The sequence below is a fragment of the Salvia hispanica genome, chromosome 4 (assembly GCF_029641045.1).
Source record: "Salvia hispanica isolate PSC_SH4W2 chromosome 4, Shi_PSC_v1, whole genome shotgun sequence".
NCBI lineage: Eukaryota > Viridiplantae > Streptophyta > Magnoliopsida > Lamiales > Lamiaceae > Salvia > Salvia hispanica.
This window is the reverse complement of record NC_142695.1, coordinates 21,242,635-21,261,443: the sequence shown is the minus strand read 5'-3', so window position 1 is coordinate 21,261,443 and position 18,809 is coordinate 21,242,635. Positions and strand designations below refer to the sequence as shown.

The 18,809-nt window shown below is 36.8% G+C and overlaps 3 protein-coding genes and 1 non-coding gene across 4 annotated transcripts; 3 read left to right on the top strand and 1 right to left on the bottom strand.

Annotated features, from left to right (window-relative positions):
- The first annotated feature begins 8,124 nt into the window (after positions 1 to 8,124).
- Positions 8,125 to 10,841, top strand: LOC125192099 (large ribosomal subunit protein uL1c-like). Its single transcript, XM_089069838.1, has 7 exons — positions 8,125 to 8,569; positions 9,060 to 9,239; positions 9,344 to 9,398; positions 9,695 to 9,822; positions 10,076 to 10,159; positions 10,384 to 10,509; positions 10,578 to 10,841. Exons 1-7 carry the CDS (start codon positions 8,228 to 8,230, stop codon positions 10,704 to 10,706), a joined length of 1,044 nt encoding a protein of 347 aa, XP_088925964.1. The 5' UTR covers positions 8,125 to 8,227; the 3' UTR covers positions 10,707 to 10,841.
- Positions 10,842 to 12,410: 1,569 nt separating this feature from the next.
- SIG4 (sigma factor 4) lies at positions 12,411 to 14,190 on the top strand. Its single transcript, XM_048089548.2, has 5 exons — positions 12,411 to 12,937; positions 13,019 to 13,252; positions 13,323 to 13,463; positions 13,558 to 13,758; positions 13,838 to 14,190. Exons 1-5 carry the CDS (start codon positions 12,521 to 12,523, stop codon positions 14,111 to 14,113), a joined length of 1,269 nt encoding a protein of 422 aa, XP_047945505.1. The 5' UTR covers positions 12,411 to 12,520; the 3' UTR covers positions 14,114 to 14,190.
- Positions 14,191 to 14,269: 79 nt separating this feature from the next.
- Positions 14,270 to 14,341, bottom strand: TRNAG-UCC (transfer RNA glycine (anticodon UCC)). Its single transcript has one exon. It is a non-coding gene; the product is annotated as a tRNA-Gly (tRNA).
- Positions 14,342 to 15,569: 1,228 nt separating this feature from the next.
- Positions 15,570 to 17,256, top strand: LOC125192098 (phenylacetaldehyde reductase-like). The gene is made up of 6 exons (XM_048089554.2): positions 15,570 to 15,756; positions 15,844 to 16,013; positions 16,090 to 16,287; positions 16,381 to 16,546; positions 16,616 to 16,802; positions 16,875 to 17,256. Exons 1-6 carry the CDS (start codon positions 15,648 to 15,650, stop codon positions 17,017 to 17,019), a joined length of 975 nt encoding a protein of 324 aa, XP_047945511.2. The 5' UTR covers positions 15,570 to 15,647; the 3' UTR covers positions 17,020 to 17,256.
- Positions 17,257 to 18,809: the final 1,553 nt, after the last annotated feature.

The window sequence follows — 18,809 nt, the reverse complement described above, 5'->3', positions numbered from 1 at the left end:
CTAAAAGTGAATTTCTCCCCATTGTAATCTAAACAGATGGTGCCATCAAAAACATCCATTATAGTCTTAGCGGTCCTCAAAAATGGTCTTCCTAAAAGAACGCCACTAGACTCAGCAGTTTCGTTTTCACTCATCTTTATCACATGGAAATCAGCAGGGTATAGAAAATCATGAACTTTAACTATCACGTTTTCTAACACTCCCTCAGGGCTAATGCATGATCTATCAGCTAACTGGATCACCACTTTCGTATCAGTCATTCTTGGTCCTACCAGTTTTTTATATATGGAAAGCGGTAATACATTAATAGACGCACCTAGATCACACATAGCATGCTCAACTCTGACACCTCCTATAGTGATAGGTAAGGTAAACATACCTGGGTCAGTTTGTTTCCATCGGATTTTGCCTTGCCCGCATTGAACTCCTTAATGAATTTACTGAATGGGGCAGCTTCATAGCCTCCAGGAACGGGAGATTGATCTCCAGCTTTCCAAAGATCTCCATGAAATCCACGGGGTTGTCCTTTTTCTTCTTGGCATTCCCTCGGTAGGGAAAAGGTTTAATCCTCTTTGTTGAGTTGGTTGGATCTTCCTTAGAGGGCTCTTCTGCCTCTCCTTTCTCTTTTTTAGTTTCTACCTCAGGCTCCGGGTCTAAGAAAATGGTCAGCCATCCGAGGTAACGGTCCTCCCAAATCACCGGCTTGGATATCATCCTCTGCTCTAACTTCTTCTTTTAGCTGGACCGGGTGGACAACATCCTCGCTCATCGGTACTGGCGTTTCATCATTTACCTTCAGCTTGGGCCCTTCATATGCTTTCCCGGATCTCAGGGTAACTTGGCTGATATTTGCCCTTTCTGGTGGCTTTACTGAGGCTGGAATCCTCCCTTCATTTCCCCGCATGTCGCTCAGGGACGTTGCGATCTGAGATAATTGCTTCGACATCAGATCCATCACGGCCTTGTGTTCCTGCTGAGCATCCTGGAGCTTGTGGACCACGTCATTATTGCCAGTAAGTTGTGCTGCATGTGTTGTTGAGAACTCACTAAGTCATGGACCATATCATCCAGATTCCTCTGGGTCCTGTAGTTCGGTTGACTGCCACTTGGCCCTTGACCATGATTTGGTCCACCCCCTTGATGCGGGCGAAAGTTTCCTTGACCTCCTTGGTTATTGTTGTACTGATTCCCTGGTCCCTGATAGTTGTTGTTCCTCTGGTGTGGGGGTACATATGAGCTTCCCTGGTTATTTTGATTCCTATTGTTCCAGCTGGGTTGATTTCCTTGACCTCCCTGACTCCAATACCTTGTGCTCCTTGATTCCAATTGCCCTGTCCCTCTTGATTCCTTCCGGGCCAGTTGGATTGGTTCCCTTGATTTCCTTCTGAGTTAGTAACTTGGAGTGGAGGGTTTTGATTCCCATCGGACCACCTGAAGCATGGATTGTCCCTCCATGGAGCGTCTTTAATTTTCCACTGGTTCCAATTACTGCCCTAATTATTTTGGTTCCAATTTCCCACGGCATTTACATGGGCTGGGCAATCCATCCCTCCTGGAGATCCGCAATAATTGTAACCATCCTCTGGACCCAGTGCTTGTTTATCTTTTTCTGTTGGACCCGGTGAGTCGTTTTTCCCAAGGGCGGCTAGAATAGTCTTTTCCAGCTGCTCCATTCTAACATCCATCCTTGCATCTACTCGGGCATCCATTCTTTCTTCACTTTGCACTGTTACTGCATCTGCACTTCCCCTCCTTAGGATGGTACGAGGTGAATTGTATGCCTTTTTTGCATCAATTAATCTTCCCAGTATCTCTCGGGCCTCGCCCACCTTCCTCTTGGTGAAATTTCCTCCACTAGCTGTGACTCAGGTTTTTTCCCTTCATAGAATAGATAGTAGGTTTCGGCTTCCATCATCCTGTAGTTTGGGCAAGCATCGAGCAGCCCCTTAAATCTGGACCAGTATTGGCTCAACGATTCATCATATTCTTGCTTGCATTCCTGGATCTCCTTCTTAAGAGCATTAGTTTTGTTAGAAGGGAAGAAGTAATCCAGGAACTCCAACTTGAAATCCTTCCACGTATTGATTGAGTCGGGTGGCAGCCTTAACAACCACGTGTTAGCCTCCCCCTTTAGCGCAAACGGGATCGCGCGTAGTTGGTAATCCTCCTCTGTTGCATCGTTGGGCCTCTTCTGAATACTGCAAAGCTTACTGAATTCGTTGAGGAATTCGTATGGACACTCATTCCTCCGACCCGAGAAAGTGGGGAGAATACCCAGCACATTAGTTTTGATGTCGATCGCCCTCTGGCACTGGGTAGAGACGATAGCTTGGGCAGGCTCGCCATCTAGATGGGCAGTGAGCGAGCCGATCTCTGGGTCGTCGTCGCCTGCGTTGGCCATGCTTTCAACGCTTTCCTCCTCTGTTTCTGAGGTTGACTTTGGTTCCTTCTTAACTGACGAAGTTGACTCTTCGTCGCTCTCCGAACTCAGGTGAACTGGATCCCCTGTTGTAAGCCCCGATCTGGTGGTAACTGGGAATATCGCTTCCTTGACCCGCCAACTAGTCTGGGCGCTTCTCCAACCAGGTGAGTTATTCCAGTGTCCGAACAGGTAGCTCCTGTTCATAAACTGAAAAAAGAAACAAAAGAAAACATAGTAAATAAACTATTTACACCAAAACATTCGCAAACACACAAATAACACCATGCAATCCTCGGCAACAGCGCCATTTTGACAGGTCTAGAGAGTGCAGTTCTGGTTGTGCTGTGATATATGTCACTCGATCTAACAGGTCCAGAGGATTCAACTAGACTTCAGAGGCTAGAAGATCATGAAACTATCAGAAAGGGTCGTTGGGTGCACTCTATTCCTTCAAAAACCTCAACCCACTATATTACAACTTAGCACAGGGAAGTAAAGAATCGATCCCACGAGGACGAAGGTGTTACGAAACTGCATTTGAGGATGTTTTGGGAAAAGGGGTTGGCTGCTGCCACGCAATTTTGTGGGTCGAGAACTTAAAACTACTGGGTCTGAGAGATAAAAAAAACTTTACTCTACCTACTGGGTCTAAGAACTGGGAGCGCACGGAACATACATGACTTAGAGAAACTGAGATATTTTAAAGTTCTAAAGCAGCTGGAGTAAACTTAACTAGAAAGACTTTCCTAATTTGGACAGACAAGTATAAAGCGAAAAGCAAGACAAGTTTCCTTAAACTACCAGGGTCTGGAAAAGCATGCAGAAAAGTAAAAGAGACAAAGCAGATCGTACTGACAGGGTCTGGAGGATATGCAGAAAAAGTAAAGTACATACAGAAAAGTACTGACATAAAGCAGATCTGGTTCTAACTACCAACAACTTCATCTTCTTCGGGAATCAAACGAGAATAGCAGATAAAACAGAGTATTAAACACCATGAAAATAGAGCAAACTTTAGATCTAAACTTAAAACGAGAAATTAAAGCCTAAACTAACAGATCTACACTACTAGACCTAAAGGATGCATAAACAGAAAGTAAACAGCCATAATCATGCACAACGTAAACAGTAAACTCCATATACGCGAAGCTCCAACTCAAATACACCACGATTCAACAACTCCAGACATCTCCATACGCAAATCCACAACCTCCAACAACAAACCAACATATCTCAGCTCCAAACATCCAACAATAAACAAGAACGAAAGTAAAAAGCAAGAAATAAACGTCAACTCAGCGATATGCAACATAAATCAACATAAACTTCCATAATAAAGAGAAATAGGTCTGAATCCAGTGGATCAAAGTCAGAAACTAAAGTTGCGAAACTAAAACCAACAAGTACTAAACGAAAGCAAGTAAAGATTGTTTCTTCGCCTTCACAAGGCGGTGTTACACAGCAAAATAACAACGATGACGATGAGAACCACGGTGGCCAGAATCCTCCATCTCCAAGTGCGCAGCAGACAAAATGAGAAATTTAAAGTGTGGAACTAAAGCATGGAACGAAAGCTAGAGCTAGGAAAGTGTAGAAGTGGCTGTCTTGCTCTTCAAGGTTGAGCTCCTTGTATATGTGAGGCTCTGATCCCTAGGATATCCCTCTGGTGATTTTACGCTCTTGCCCCTTGAGCAAGACTCTTTAAAATAATCTGCTCTCGCTCCATTCTGCTCTTGTCGCCAACTTTTGATTCTCCCAGGTCCGAACGACGACTTCTGATTTTTGCTTCAATTTCATCTCTTTTGCATCTACCAGATCAGGTAACAGCAACTCCTAGGCCCAGCAGATTTACTACGCACCTGAACTCATTAACACACATTAGTGCCCCAAATGCACAGAATTTCAACCCTAAACCAATGCATGAAACGAGCCTTATCAATGTACAATAGCCCGTGATTAAATTAAAATTCTTGCTCTCGGAAATAAGCTTCGGAGAGTGGCATTTACAATTAAAATAAAAAAAACTTATGTTTGTTCCGTTGGACACTATTAGTATCTTTAAATCTAATGAATCTAACGGTTTTTGACCAATCATATAGTGTGTCACTGGCCTTTCCCGTTTATTAATCTATGCAGCCAAGTTAAAACTAGGGGTGGGTAGGTACGGTATATCTTACGGAAACCACCATACCGTATACCTTACCGTAAATACAGTATACGAAAAAGTCATACCTTTACCTTTCTAAAGTTTTCGGTATACCTTATTTTCGGTATGACGAATTTCCATACCGATATCGTACCTCATTTTCGGATACCGTACCGAAGTTCGGTATACCTTACTTTTGCGGTATACCTGACTTTCAACATCAATTAAAATAGAAAATTAGAGTTGTGACATCTCTAATCCGAGACATGCATCATTTTACATATATTTGCGCATTTTATTATCACTCGAACTATAAATGTATTATATGAATATTATGGAAGGTAGTATTTACTAAATTTTGGGATATCAATATAGCTTAGATTTAGGAGTTATGAAGATTAACTAATAATAGTATTGAAGAGTACATATATGTATACTAAGCTAGTGTAGCACCGTGACATTTTTATATATACACATCCACACATCTTATAAATATATTTGCATTATTTATGATTGTTATGGACTACTATGTATGTGTACATGTAGAGGTTAGTGGAGTATTAAATCAGAGGGAACATCTTTTTTTTTCACGAACTTTGTCAAAGTATCATTTTAGGTTCGTGAACTTTGAAATAATTATTTGGGGTCCATCAACTATAGGTTAATATCATTTGAATTACATTTTTACTATTTCTAAATTTTTCTGAACGAAAATACCCTCAATACCTTAATGTGTATATATTTTTAATAAACTTATCATATACTCATATTTTTTATACATATCTTTACAATATATTTTTGACGAATTTTCTAAATATAATTTGACCTTTAATATTATCACTTAATTTTTTGATATGCAAGTAAAATTGCTTCTTCAATTTTTTATAGTATTAAAGAATTTTAAAATTGAATTAAGAACTTTTTTTTAATAATAAAGAATTGAATAAGGATCTTTTCTTGCATGTTTCAAAATTAAGTAATAATATTGAAGGTCAAATTATATTTAGAAAATTCATCAAAAATATATAGTAAAGATATTTATATAAAAATATGAGTATATGATAATTTATTAAAAATATATATTCTTAAGGTATTGAGGATATTTTCGTCCAGAAAAACTTGAAAATAGGAAAAAGAATACTTTAAATGATATTAACCTATAGTTTGTGGATCTCAAATGATATTTACAAAATTTACAAATTTAAAATGATACTTTGGCAAAGTTTGTGAAAAAAAAAAGATAGTTCTCTCTTAGATCAATATAATAAAGTATGCCATATTCTCTTATCTATATATATACGTGCCGACGCATGGAGGTCAGTCACCTCTAATTCCTATGTAAGCTGTATAATATATTTACACGTGTATTGTTTTATTCCTACTCATCACTTGTAGAATTTTTAGCCAAACTTCTTTATGATAAATAGATAAAAACATGTAAGCAGCTATTCACTACGGACTTGGTATCAAAAAAATTTGAGAAAAAAAAAAAGAGACGTACTTCTTCGAAAAATAAGGAAAGGAAAGAAATTGTCCACTTGAAGTGAATGTTGTGGGTCAGGAGACAAACTCAGGAATCTGGTTAAATTTCTTCTATATCATTAGGTGGGTATTAATCACACTTTTAATTTTACATATTTTATGTGATTGATTGCTATGTGTTAGAGTGGAGTGAATATTTGGATTATATGATATGAATTTGATATAGTAGTGTTATTTGGAATTAATTTGTGAAATATGATATAGATATGTGATTGGTGCAATGAATATGTGAGTGATGCGATTAATATGTTTTTATATGGCATTAGAATATCTTGAATCGTTAGATTAAAGAGGATATGTGACAGTCTTGCCCTGGGTTCTACGGGTCAAAGAAAATATGCAAAGAGAGGCCTTCGTGGAAAGGTCAAAATGAAAAGAGGGGCCTTCGTGGAAAGGTCAAACAATGAAAAGGGACCTTCGGATCGTATACAATGGAAATCCCGGGTAGATACCAGACTTGATCTGTCACAGAATAATAAAAAGAACGGAGAGACATATGCATATGAATATTAATTGTTTATGATATTTATTACTTCCTGTGATATATGTTGGTGAATGATTGTGTTTGATATTTGTATGTGGAATTAAAGGTAATGTTTATATACACTGAGTTGTGGCTCATATAAACCACTAATATTTTTCAAGAATAAGATATCAGTGAACCTTTTGGGTTGACGTGAGTCATAGGAACTCCACATGTTATCAGGGTCGGCGGCTGACACATTTTGGCAACCTTCTCCTCCTCATCTTTTTGCATGTAGATAAATGTATAGTATATAGAATGGTGAGAGAGTCCCACTACAGTTTAGAATAGTTTGAAATATACATCTGATATAATATGTGGATTTTATGTAGTTGACATGTGGATTGTTTATTTTAAATTTTGAATTTATTTATAGTAAGTGTATATGTCATCAGGGTTGAGGTGTGACAAGAGTTTTTAGAATATTACTTATATTTTATAATTTTAAAAATAAATTAAATAGAATTTATTCATAATTATATTTATATTTCATAATAGATTTTATAATTTAAAAATATATAAAATATATTTTATTTATAATTGTGTTTATATTTTTGTGTATATACCTTAGTTTACGGTGTATATTGAATTTCGGTATGCAGCGGTATGGTATTTGAAAATTCGTATCGTTACCTTACCGGAATTTTTCAATAAGGTAGCATACCGTACCGAAAGTCATAGTATACCGAAAATTCGATATTTTCGGTATTTTTCGGTACGATAAAGCCGATATTTCGGTATTTCGGTATTTTTTCCCAGCCCTAGTTAAAACTAATATTGTTTGTAGATGCAAGTGCACTTATGACAAGCAACCTTGTTAGCACTAAAATACTTCAAGTATATAAGATAGATCTAGCACAACTAAAGATGTTTAGATGTTCATATATAAATAGTAAAAATAATAAATTAAAGTACTAGATATGAAGTTAAACAAATAAACCCAAGGTTGAATTATGCAGTCTTCTATTGCCTGGATCTGCAGAGCTCCGCTCCAATAGAAAATAGAGGAATTTATGTGTGAAATATGAGATGGAAGAATTTAGTGCAGAGAAAGAGAAAGATTGGAAGCTATGAAATTAGTATTGTGAACTATGTTATGAGATATATATAGACTTTAGAAATGTTTATGTATGGCAGGAATTGAATCACACGACTAATTTAACTTTAAGTAATATTATCTTTTATCTCTTACTTTACTAATTGTGCATTAATTTTTAAGTCATTTAAAATATATATATTTTTGTGGGATAGAGAAAGTATCTTCTATGGAAAGTACTCCTATCATCCTAATTTAGTTGGATCAAAATTTTTAGATACATAAATTAAGAAATTGGGTTGAAAAGTAAATTAGAAGAATAAAATTGAAAAGATAAAGAAAGTAAAATTGGTGATGAAAAAAATAAAAGCAATTAAATATATATATTTTTTAAAACAATATAAATGACTCAATATAGTTGAGTTCCGAAATTTAATTGACAAAAATGTCCAATTGAAGTGCAGCCTTATCAGCACTGCGCAATTTCATTTGGATATCCAAATCAATCGACCAATCTATATACTATCATCACACAAACTCACTTTTATTGCTTCGACAATGGCGTCCACCGCTTTCACTCTCACTCCTCCGCCGCGTCTCCAAGACCTCCACCGTCCCTCCGCCGCGTCCCCTTCCCTCGCATTCCGAAAACCCACCAAGAAAAACCATTTCTTTTCCACTGCCGCCCTAAGTTTATCCCTCTCTCCGTTACTTCTCCAGCGCCATAGGGTATGTGACAATGGCCGCCTGTCAAAATCATTCGTCGTTTCCGCCGTAGCTACTATAGATGAGGTGGCGATTGAGGCCGCGGAGGAGCAGCAAGAACAAAGCGGTGGTTCTGTTGCGGTTGCTACCAAGCCCAAGAAAGGCAAGGCTGCGCTGCCTTTGAAGAGGGACAGAGTATGTATGGAATTAGGGATTTTCCTTTTTTTCATTTTTTTACCTTGCTCAAATTCATTTTCTGGTAGATGATAATTGGGATTAATATGATCTTACAGCTGTTGCTGTTAGAAGCATTAGGCAATTCTATTAACTTCAATGTGTTTTATACTTTTATGTACTTATTCTTGATGATCACTGAGTATGTGAATTGGGGCAAACTGTGGTTTGTTAAGTCTAGTTACAATTACAACAATTCTGCAGTTTCTTTTACTTGGTTGATTTTTGTTTGTGCAACAGTATAATGAATGAATGACCTTTTCTTGATTTAGTCATTTTTTCCGAGCAAAAGTAGGAGTGTGTGCAAGCTTCGTGGTTCACAAATTGTCCAATTTGGGAACTACATGTATATCATCTTAGCTAGAATTTACCATTGAGTTGTGGGTCCTTAACAATGCAGCCTTCCCACTGAAATTTTGTAGAACCCTAAAATATTGGTTGCAATTGACAGACGAGGTCGAAGAGGTTTTTGGGAATTCAAACATTGAGAGAAATCAAACAGGAGTATGACATAAAAACAGCTATATCATTAGCCAAGCAATCAGCAAGTACAAAGTTTGTTGAGACTGTTGAAGCTCATTTCCGCCTCAATATTGATCCCAAGTATAATGATCAACAGCTGAGGGCAACTGTAAGCTTTCTTAGCATTATTTGTTCAATATAAAAACTAAGGTTGGAACTATTGCCTGTTGATAATGTATGTTGCAATGTTTTCTTTACTGAAATACTATTTAGGTCAATCTGCCGAAAGGAACTGGTCAGACTGTTAAAGTTGCTGTTCTAACACAAGGTAATCACATATATGTTCTATCTGTTAAGTTTAACGCATTCAGCATGAGAGAAATATGTGAATGAATTAAAATGAAGGGCAAAAAGGAGACTTGGTTGGTTTCCTGGTTTCGGAAGTGGAATAAGCAAACTCATGTTAAGCTTCATGCTGACTTAGATACTACCAACAACCATTACGAAATCATACATCTTGCGTATACAGATGATTTCCCTGATGTGTTCCTTTTCTCTATCGTTGGCTTTATTATGCCATATTATCTTGTTAGCCTCATTTGCCCAGTTGGTTTTCTTTTGCAGGTGAAAAGTTTGATGAGGCGAAAAATGCGGGAGCTGATATTGTTGGTGGAGAAGATTTGATAGCCCAGATTAAAGGTGGATTCATGGATTTTGATAAACTGATTGCAACACCAGATATGATGCCTAAGGTCATGATATATATCCCTATTAAGTTGCTCTTATCTATACTGATTATATTTAAAGAATTCCGTTCATTTACTGATTTGTAGTTAATGTCTATGGACAAAATTTATCCTTACTGTTAATTTTCCTAGTACTATTATTGATAGGATTAGATCCCTAGGATAAAGATTGATTATAGTATTTGCACCACTGGCTATGGTTGTTCATTGCACTTTTTTTTACGCATGGATCCCTATTGACATATATTTTCATTATTAGGTTGCAAGCCTAGGAAAACTTCTAGGTCCACGAGGATTGATGCCAAACCCTAAAGCTGGTACAGTGACTACAAACATACCACAGGTACACGCTCTCCGATACTCATCTCATTTAATACTAGCAAACAACTTAATTAATATCAGTATATGGTGAGAAACTATACTGAAACTGAACATATTACCTGCCATTGTGGTTCATGGTGTTGAAGATTATTATCCTTGAACTGTTGAAGATAATCTTCTTATGTTTGGGGTCGATGAATTTGTATAAGTTTTTAAAGGTTCCTGCGATGTAAAATGTTATCACAGGCAATAGAGGAATTCAAGAAAGGAAAAGTTGAATATCGAGCCGATAAAACTGGGATTGTCCACTTACCTTTCGGAAAGGCAGATTTTTCAGAGGAAGATCTCATTGCAAACTTTCTTGCAGCTGTGGTAAGTGATCTTTGTTTCACTGTGTTGTATGCTAGAAGCATTCGAGTAATTGGCATTAAAACTTGCAGAAATCGGTAGAATCAAACAAGCCGACAGGGGCAAAAGGTGTGTACTGGAAAAGTGCTCATGTATGCTCGTCGATGGGGCCGTCGATTCGGTTGAACATCAGAGATATGCTCGAGTACAAGCTCTCATGAACATTACATCTAATTTTGTAGAGTATCTTCTGTATCCTTTTCCAGAATGTGCTAAGTGTAGAATAGGCAAAATGGATTTGACAGTTAAGAGCCTTCCTATGCCAAGAAATATGAATTGGAAATCATCTTTGTTCATATATTACTCCAATGTTTTGTGTGATTTGATTCAGGCAGAGGTACAGTTCGTTTGTTTGACATTCGCGGATAAATTCCTTTTCTGGGATTTAAAGTCCAACTCAAATTTATTTCTTATAATAATAATACTCTCTCCGTCCTATATACATAGATTTTGGAAAAGACACGAGTTTTAATGCAAAATAAAAAAATTTATGAGCATACTTTTCAGTTTTCTTACTATATTTTTTCAATCATGTAGTAGGAGTATATATTTTAAACTAGTAGTACAACATTTTACCAGCTTTCCAACCACTAATTTTATAAGGAATTGAACAAGTAATTGACTGTTTTCCGGTAAGTATTTGGGAAAAATGATAATAAAGTACTTAAAGTGGAAAGAAAGTAAAGTAAGTAAGAGAATAATATATATACAACTTTCCTCTATATTATTCTTTCTTTTTCTTTACTTTATCTCAACTTTAACTATTTATTACTACATCCGTCCACCAAAATTTGTCCCACTTTGATCCGGCACGGATTAGTGGATTGTGTGTCCTACTTTTATATATTAATTTTATAATAAAATGTGAATAAGAATGAATTAGTGGAAGATGGGTCCCATTACCAAAAATTGTAAAAGTGAAATGGACAAATTTTGGAGGACGGACGAAAATTAAAAAATGGGACAAATTTTGGTGGACGGAGGTAGTATCATCTTTTCAAAACAATAACCAAAAAGAAATCAATTAGATAGTATAATAAATAAACAAAAAGATAGACTATACCTACATTAAATTAAGGGAAATTGGCGCCTGATATCACGAAATTTTCCAAAATTTTTTTTTCCACGGACTTTGAATTGACATATAATATTACGAACTTGAATAGTTGTTTTAGTTTTTCCTATTAATAACTAAGTCCAACTATATTAAAATGAGATGGATAACCATATCTGGCTTCTAGAGAATTTGCACATCACTATCAATTTTCAGTGATACCTTATTTATATGATGTAATAACAAATGAAATGTATCCAAATTTTATCGTTGGTGGAAAAAATTAAACAACTATTTAAATCCGTGATATTATATGTCAAATTCAAAGTTTATGAGAAAAAAAACTTTTTTTAGAAAATCTGATGATATTAGGTGTCAATAAATTAAATATCGAGTATAAATAATTGTGAGCCATTTAATTGGTTAGCTACAAAGCAAGCCATGTTTTAAATTTAAAATATAAATTTCAAACTTTAATTGACATCGAAATTACGAGAATTATTATAGAGTCACCAATCATTTACACTAAATTCAAATACGTAAATATCACATCAAATTCAACCATTTTTACTAAACTTAAATTTTAAAAATAATTTATATCCATTTACTTTTTTCACTCACAAAATTTTAAAAAAATAATTTAAATTTGTTTTAATATAAATCTAAAGAATGTGATGGGTTTTATATTTTAAAATATCTGTTGGCTACTCAAAATCGTATAAACCAAATAAACACGCACAGAAATGGAGTTGTAGATTTTTTTGAATAAAAAGGAAGTGTGATTCACCAATTACCAAAAAAACGAAAAAAATATCTACGAAGTGCTGAGGCTAATAACACCATAAAAAAACTCCAAAAATTCTGGAACACAGTTATTCAATCTATCCCACACTCACACTAACGGCATCAGCTCCGGCACAAATGCATATACGCTCAAACCATTCACCTAAATTGCCAAATATGCTATTCACTTCGTCACATCTCTGCATTTCAAGTCTCCCTCAATCTTCATCCAATTACACCTGCGCCGCGCTTCAACAAGATATATTTCTACTTCCCGCTGGCGGTTTTTTGCAGCTCGCCGGAACTACTACGCCGTCGCCCCTTAGGATATTGGAGAGAGAAAGCAAATGCGACGAATCTATAATCAGAAGGAAAAGGAGGAGGAGGAGAAGGAAAAGAAGAAATACATTGGATCGCATATACAATGACGACGAAGAGGAAGTGGAAGTGGAAGTGGAAAAGGATGATGAGATCGCGTTGTTGCCGCCCAAAAAGGCGGGAAAATCGAGATTCATGAACCCTAAAGAAGAGGCGAGATTCTCCAGGTATCTCAAGGTATGAGTTTATCCATGGATTAATGATTTCGCCTCTCCTCATTCCCCAAATCTCTCTCTGATGATCTAATTGATGCAACAGGAAAGAGAGAGAATTGAAGCTGTGAGAAGAGGATTAGTAGCGGAAAAAGGGGGAGATGATGTTTCCTCAAACGAATGGGCCATGGCCGCAGGAATTAGCCGGCGCAAACTAGACGAGATCTTGTGGGATGGGAGAGAATCAGAGAATAGAATCACTAGCTGCTATCACGGCCTCGTTGTGTCGATTGCTTCTTCCTATCTAGGCAGAGGACTGAGCTTGCAGGATCTGGCTCAGGTCTCTTCAATCTCAGCATTCCTGAAACTCATAACTGTTGTTAATTACTCACTCAATCTCGATTTGGCAGGAAGGAAGCATCGGCCTTCTTCGAGGTGCGATCAAATTCGATCCAGATAAAGGCTACAAGCTATCAACATACGCTTACTGGTGGATCAGGCAATCCATCACCAGAGCAGTAGCAAGCAAGTCGAAGATGATCAGATTACCGGTACAAACCCTCAGCTCTAGCAAATTCATTGCTCAGAGTTTCTCTTAATTGAGGATCATAATTAGTGAATATATGGTTAGCTTCTCATGTACAGGGCAGCATAAGCGAGCTGATCCCCAAAATCTGCGAAGCCAGCAACGAGTTAAGCAGAGAGCTAGCAAGGGTTCCTACGTACCAAGAGATCGCAGAAGCTATCGATGTGGATGCAGGAGCTGTAAGGCTTGCTCTCGAGGGAAAAAGAGGTCCGATCTCTCTGGATCAAGTAATGACCAGCTATGGCTACATGTCCCTGCAGGTTGGTTAACTCACATTTCAAAGAATATGTTGACATACATGATGAAACAGTATTGATTGGATTGGATTGGATTGTGCAGGATATAATAGCGGGGCCTGAAGAGCTGGGTCCGGAATTGATGATGAAGAAGGAGATGGTTAGGGCGGAGATAGGGAAGCTTATGGAGGAGCTGTGTGAGAGAGAGGCAGAGATCTTGAGGCTGCACTACGGGTTGAGCGGGGAGTCGCTGTGGTCGTTCGAGGAGATAGGGAGACTGCTAAAGCTGTCGAGGGAGAGAGTGAGGCAGATTAATACTGCTGCATTGGCCAAGTTGAGGGAGGGAAGCCAAGAAGATGATCTCAAATATTTCATCTAGTTGCTATAATAGAATATGTAGTACATATTGAAGCTTCTAATATATCATGATAGTGCCTTTTAAATAGGCTTCTTTTATATTGGCTTAAGTTTCAGCGAGTTTGGGTTTGGACTTTGGATAGTACAGCCGCTGTGTTAATAAAACAAAAATAAAGAATGCGTTTGCCGGGAGTCGAACCCGGATCTATTGCTTGGAAGGCAATTATCCTAACCGTTGGACTACAAACGCTAGATGTTTAAAACATTTGGTTGTTGCTATTAACTATATATCTTCACAGATCACAATCATATCTTAGAATAGTGTGGATGATATGAAACATCAAAGTTTGTAGTCCAACCAACGGTTAGGATAATTGCCTTCCAAGCAATGGACCCCGGTTGGACCTAGAACAAAATCAGTTGCAATGACGGGAGCCGGACACACCCTTTGGCTCCGTAAGACGTTTTTGTGAAGGGGAAGACCAATTCTTTGGACCCAGAACAGAATTAGTGGCCATGACGTGAGCCGGATACACCCCATCAACAATTATCACATTTAGTTTCCTCTTTATATTCTTTTTCCCCATCTCAAGTATAGTTTTTAAAAGATATTGACTTTACTTGCAAAGAGGATATTGTTTATCAAGAAAAAGGATTGTGAAAATAAATGAATATATATGCGATTAAAGTGAATGTATCTTGTTGGTTGGTATAGTTTGTTTGAGTATTTGATATCTCTGCCGACATTAAATTAGTTGTAGATATTAATGATGCTTCAGAAAATGAAACTCAATATTTTAAATGTCATTAATTTATATTGTTAGGCGAGTAGTTAACTCTATCGTCCTACTTCGATAAACTAGAAATAAAATCTACTCTGTATTTAATACTAAAGAAAATTTAATATTATAGTTGCATGTGATTGAACTTCTAGACTATTGTTTAGTTTGCAAGATTATATCTCGAGATTAAATATGTATTGCGTTTGATTCATGAGATGTTCAAAGTAAAGATGAAGAGAGCAACGGTAAAAATTTATAGCAATGAGATATTTTTATGTGAATGTTTGGACCTCGAACAAAATTAGTTGCCATGTCAAGAGCTGGACCCAAACCCCACCAACGGTTATCACTGTTAATTTCTCTTCTTTATAATACGACTTCTTTTTCCCAATCTCAAATTGTTTTAAAAAAATTTTACTTCACTTATAAAGAAAAATAAAAATATAACTTTCCAAGAAGAAAATTGCGAGAATAAATATTATTGGTTGGTATAGTTTGTTTAAGTTTTAGATATCTGTATCAGGTATAGCATTTGGTTAGTCGGGAATATTAATGACAATTCAGAAAATGAAACAGCATTTTAAGTGTCAGTAATTTATATTGTTAAATTCTATGGTCCTGCTTGGATATTTATAAACCATTGAAAATAATTATGTGAATCCATATAGAGTAAAACGTGGTTGCATAGGATATTTATTCTGCTATTGGAAGTAGGCAAAGAGGTCGTCCATTATAAGAGAGAGAGAAAGGGGGAGAGGGAGAGTGGAATCAGAAATGGAAAAGGTAGTGTGTGTTACAGGAGCATCCGGCTACATAGCGTCCTGGTTGGTCAAGCTTCTCCTCGAACGTGGCTACACTGTTAGGGCCACCGTCAGGAACCCCCGTCAGTCTTCTCTCTCTCAATTTATCTTATCTTCTCACAATTCTTCATAATTGCATATGAATTGTGGTGTAATCAATAAAATTGCAGGTGAGTCAAGCAAGGTTGGGCATCTAACATCACTCGAAGGAGCTAATGAGAGATTGCATTTATACGAAGCCGACTTACTCGATGAAGGATCCTTCGATTCTGTAGTTGATGGCTGCCAAACAGTGTTCCACACTGCATCACCCGTTGCCATTAACGTTTCCGATCCACAGGTTCTCGTCCCTAATTCGCCTCAATTTCTTTCATAATTGGTGTGAATTAGTTAATTACACATTTTGGCATCTACAGACAGAGCTGATTGATCCTGCGCTCAAGGGCACCGTCAATGTACTCAATTCCTGCATTAAAGCATCAACCATCAAAAGAGTAGTCATCACATCTTCGGTTACATCTGTTATATTCAACTACGATTCCCTAAACCTAGGAGAAGATGTTATAGTTGATGAGACTTGGTTTTCGGATCCAATCTTCTGCCGGGAGAGGAATGTATGTTAATGTTATATACTCCTACAATATTTTTAAAAAAATGTACTCCATTTAGCAGTTATGAATCAATCGATGACAGAAATAATCGCGCAGGATTGGTATTCTCTGTCTAAAACTCTAGCAGAGACAGCCGCATGGAAAATGGCACGAGAGAATGGGCTCGATTTGGTTACATTACACCCGGGCTTCACCATTGGCCCTCCGCTGCAGCAATCTCTCAACTTGAGTTGTTCTGCTCTTCTCAATTTCATCAAAGAAGGTATTCCGAATTCATTTCATGTAACTAGCTAGCTCCTCTATATATGTAACATTATGTAATTATGTGCAGGAAAGCAGTTGGTGCCTAATGTTGTGTACCGATGTGTTGATGTTCGAGACGTTGCTCTTGCACATATTGCAGCGATGGAGAATCCTTCTGCAAATGGCAGATACTGCCTGGTTGGGAGGGTGGCTTATTGGTTCGAAGCAATCGACATTTTGAAACGCAATTTCCCTTCTCTAAACCTCCCCACAGTGTAACCATTTTTACTACTATTAGACTCACTATATTGCATACGAAGGATTATATGATGGAGTAATAATTACAGAACAACGGAGGATCGGCCGGCTAAGCAGCCTTACCAAATATCTAAAGAGAGAGCTGAAAGTTTGGGCATAAGTTTTAGGCCGCTTGAGGACACTCTCAAGGACACTGTTGAATGCTTCCGGGAAAGAAATTTGCTTACCTTGTGAAGCAATTATTGTTGTTTTATATAATAAGCCCATGTTTGGATGTGTCTAGTGATTTTGGTTCCAAGTGGTCAAAGATATTCATTACTCCCTTTGTTCGCCATTAGGAGTCCCATTTATGGGTGGTACGATTTTTAAGAAATGTTAGAAAAGTGGATGGAAAAAAATTAGTAGAATAGGGGTGTCACTTGTATATAGTATTAGTTTTAAATGAAATTTGAGTAGAATGACTTAGTGGAAGGATGAGACCCTATTGCCATTTATAGTAAAATTGAACTGGAACTCCTATTTTATAAACTATAATAGAAAAATATGACTCCTATTCGCAAAATAGATATTATCATCTGCCATCAAAGAAGTCAAAATAGATATCTGATCTTTTCTATTCTGACTCCATTAAAGAAGTCAAAATAGAAGTCAAAATATGATCTTTTCTATTTTGACCATCAAAGAAGTCCTATCCCACACTCAAAGAAGTCAAAAATAAAGAAGTCAAAGAAGTAAAAATAAACTTGAGTTTATGGAATAGAAAAGATCAGATATCAATCTTAGGATTTTAATATAAAATGCTATAATATAAAATGCTAGTGTTGATGGCAGATGATAATCAAATTTGACTTCTATTTTGACTTCTTTAATAGGAGTCATATTTTTGATTATCATCTGCCATCAACACTAGCATTTTATATTAAAATCCTAAGATTGATATCTGATCTTTTCTATTCCATAAACTCAAGTTTATTTTTAGAGAAAGGAAATTTAAGATTAAAAATTGATAAATGAATTTTCCACAAAATTAAATCGGAAATTCCAAATAGAAATTTCCTCAATTCATTGTACTACCAACGCAACAAGAAAGGATATTTTTAGTGCAGAAGAAGAGGAGTGAGTCAACTCAGTGGCATGAAGTCTCCTCATTATGATCATTGATCCCCTATTTAAAATCCAATCACCCCAAATCCTACGCTGCCCTCAAGGATCTCCGCTCCTTCTTCTCTTCACTTGCAATGGTAGAAAATTAAATCTTTTTTATTATCATCAACGTTACTTGAAGTTATAACCTCATTTAATAAGGTAATGGACTAGAGTAATAACCCAATTGAAGTTCAATGAAGTAAAATCCTATTGTGATGAAGTGGTATACTTGTTGAATGAAGTAAATGTGAAGTATTGATCACTCTTCCTCATATGCTCAAGAATCCCTTAAAGTAAAAACCTGATTGAATGAAGTGATGAAACTATTTGAATGAAGTAATAGAACATAAAAAAATGAAGTAATGACCTAATCAAATGAAGTAATATAGAAAATTAAATAATGAAGTATTAACCTAGTTGAATGAACTAATGATCTAACTGAATGAAGTTTTAGCATAGTTGAATAAAGTAAAATCGAAATCTAAATAATAACGATTTCCACACTACTATGCAGTTTCTTCATCTTCTCCGCCACCGACATCAGCTCGTCCAGTATCCTCTCCGCCACCGACATCTCCTTATTCACCACTTTTTCCATGTTGAACATCAAGTGCAACACTATGTTATCCACCATCCTCCGTGTCGCCACCTCCCAATACGCCTTCATCCCCATCTTCAGATCATACGACACCTGCACCATATCGTACATGCCCCATTGCACATGTAGTTGGAGAGCTAACATAATTGAAGATTGCTACGTAAACTTTGTACAAGAAGGTGGCAACCAAAAACCAAAAAACAAAATAAATATTGTGCAATCAAGAATGATCGTGATCCTAATCCTCTGTTTGACGAGGATTCTCATGATTTTGGGCATC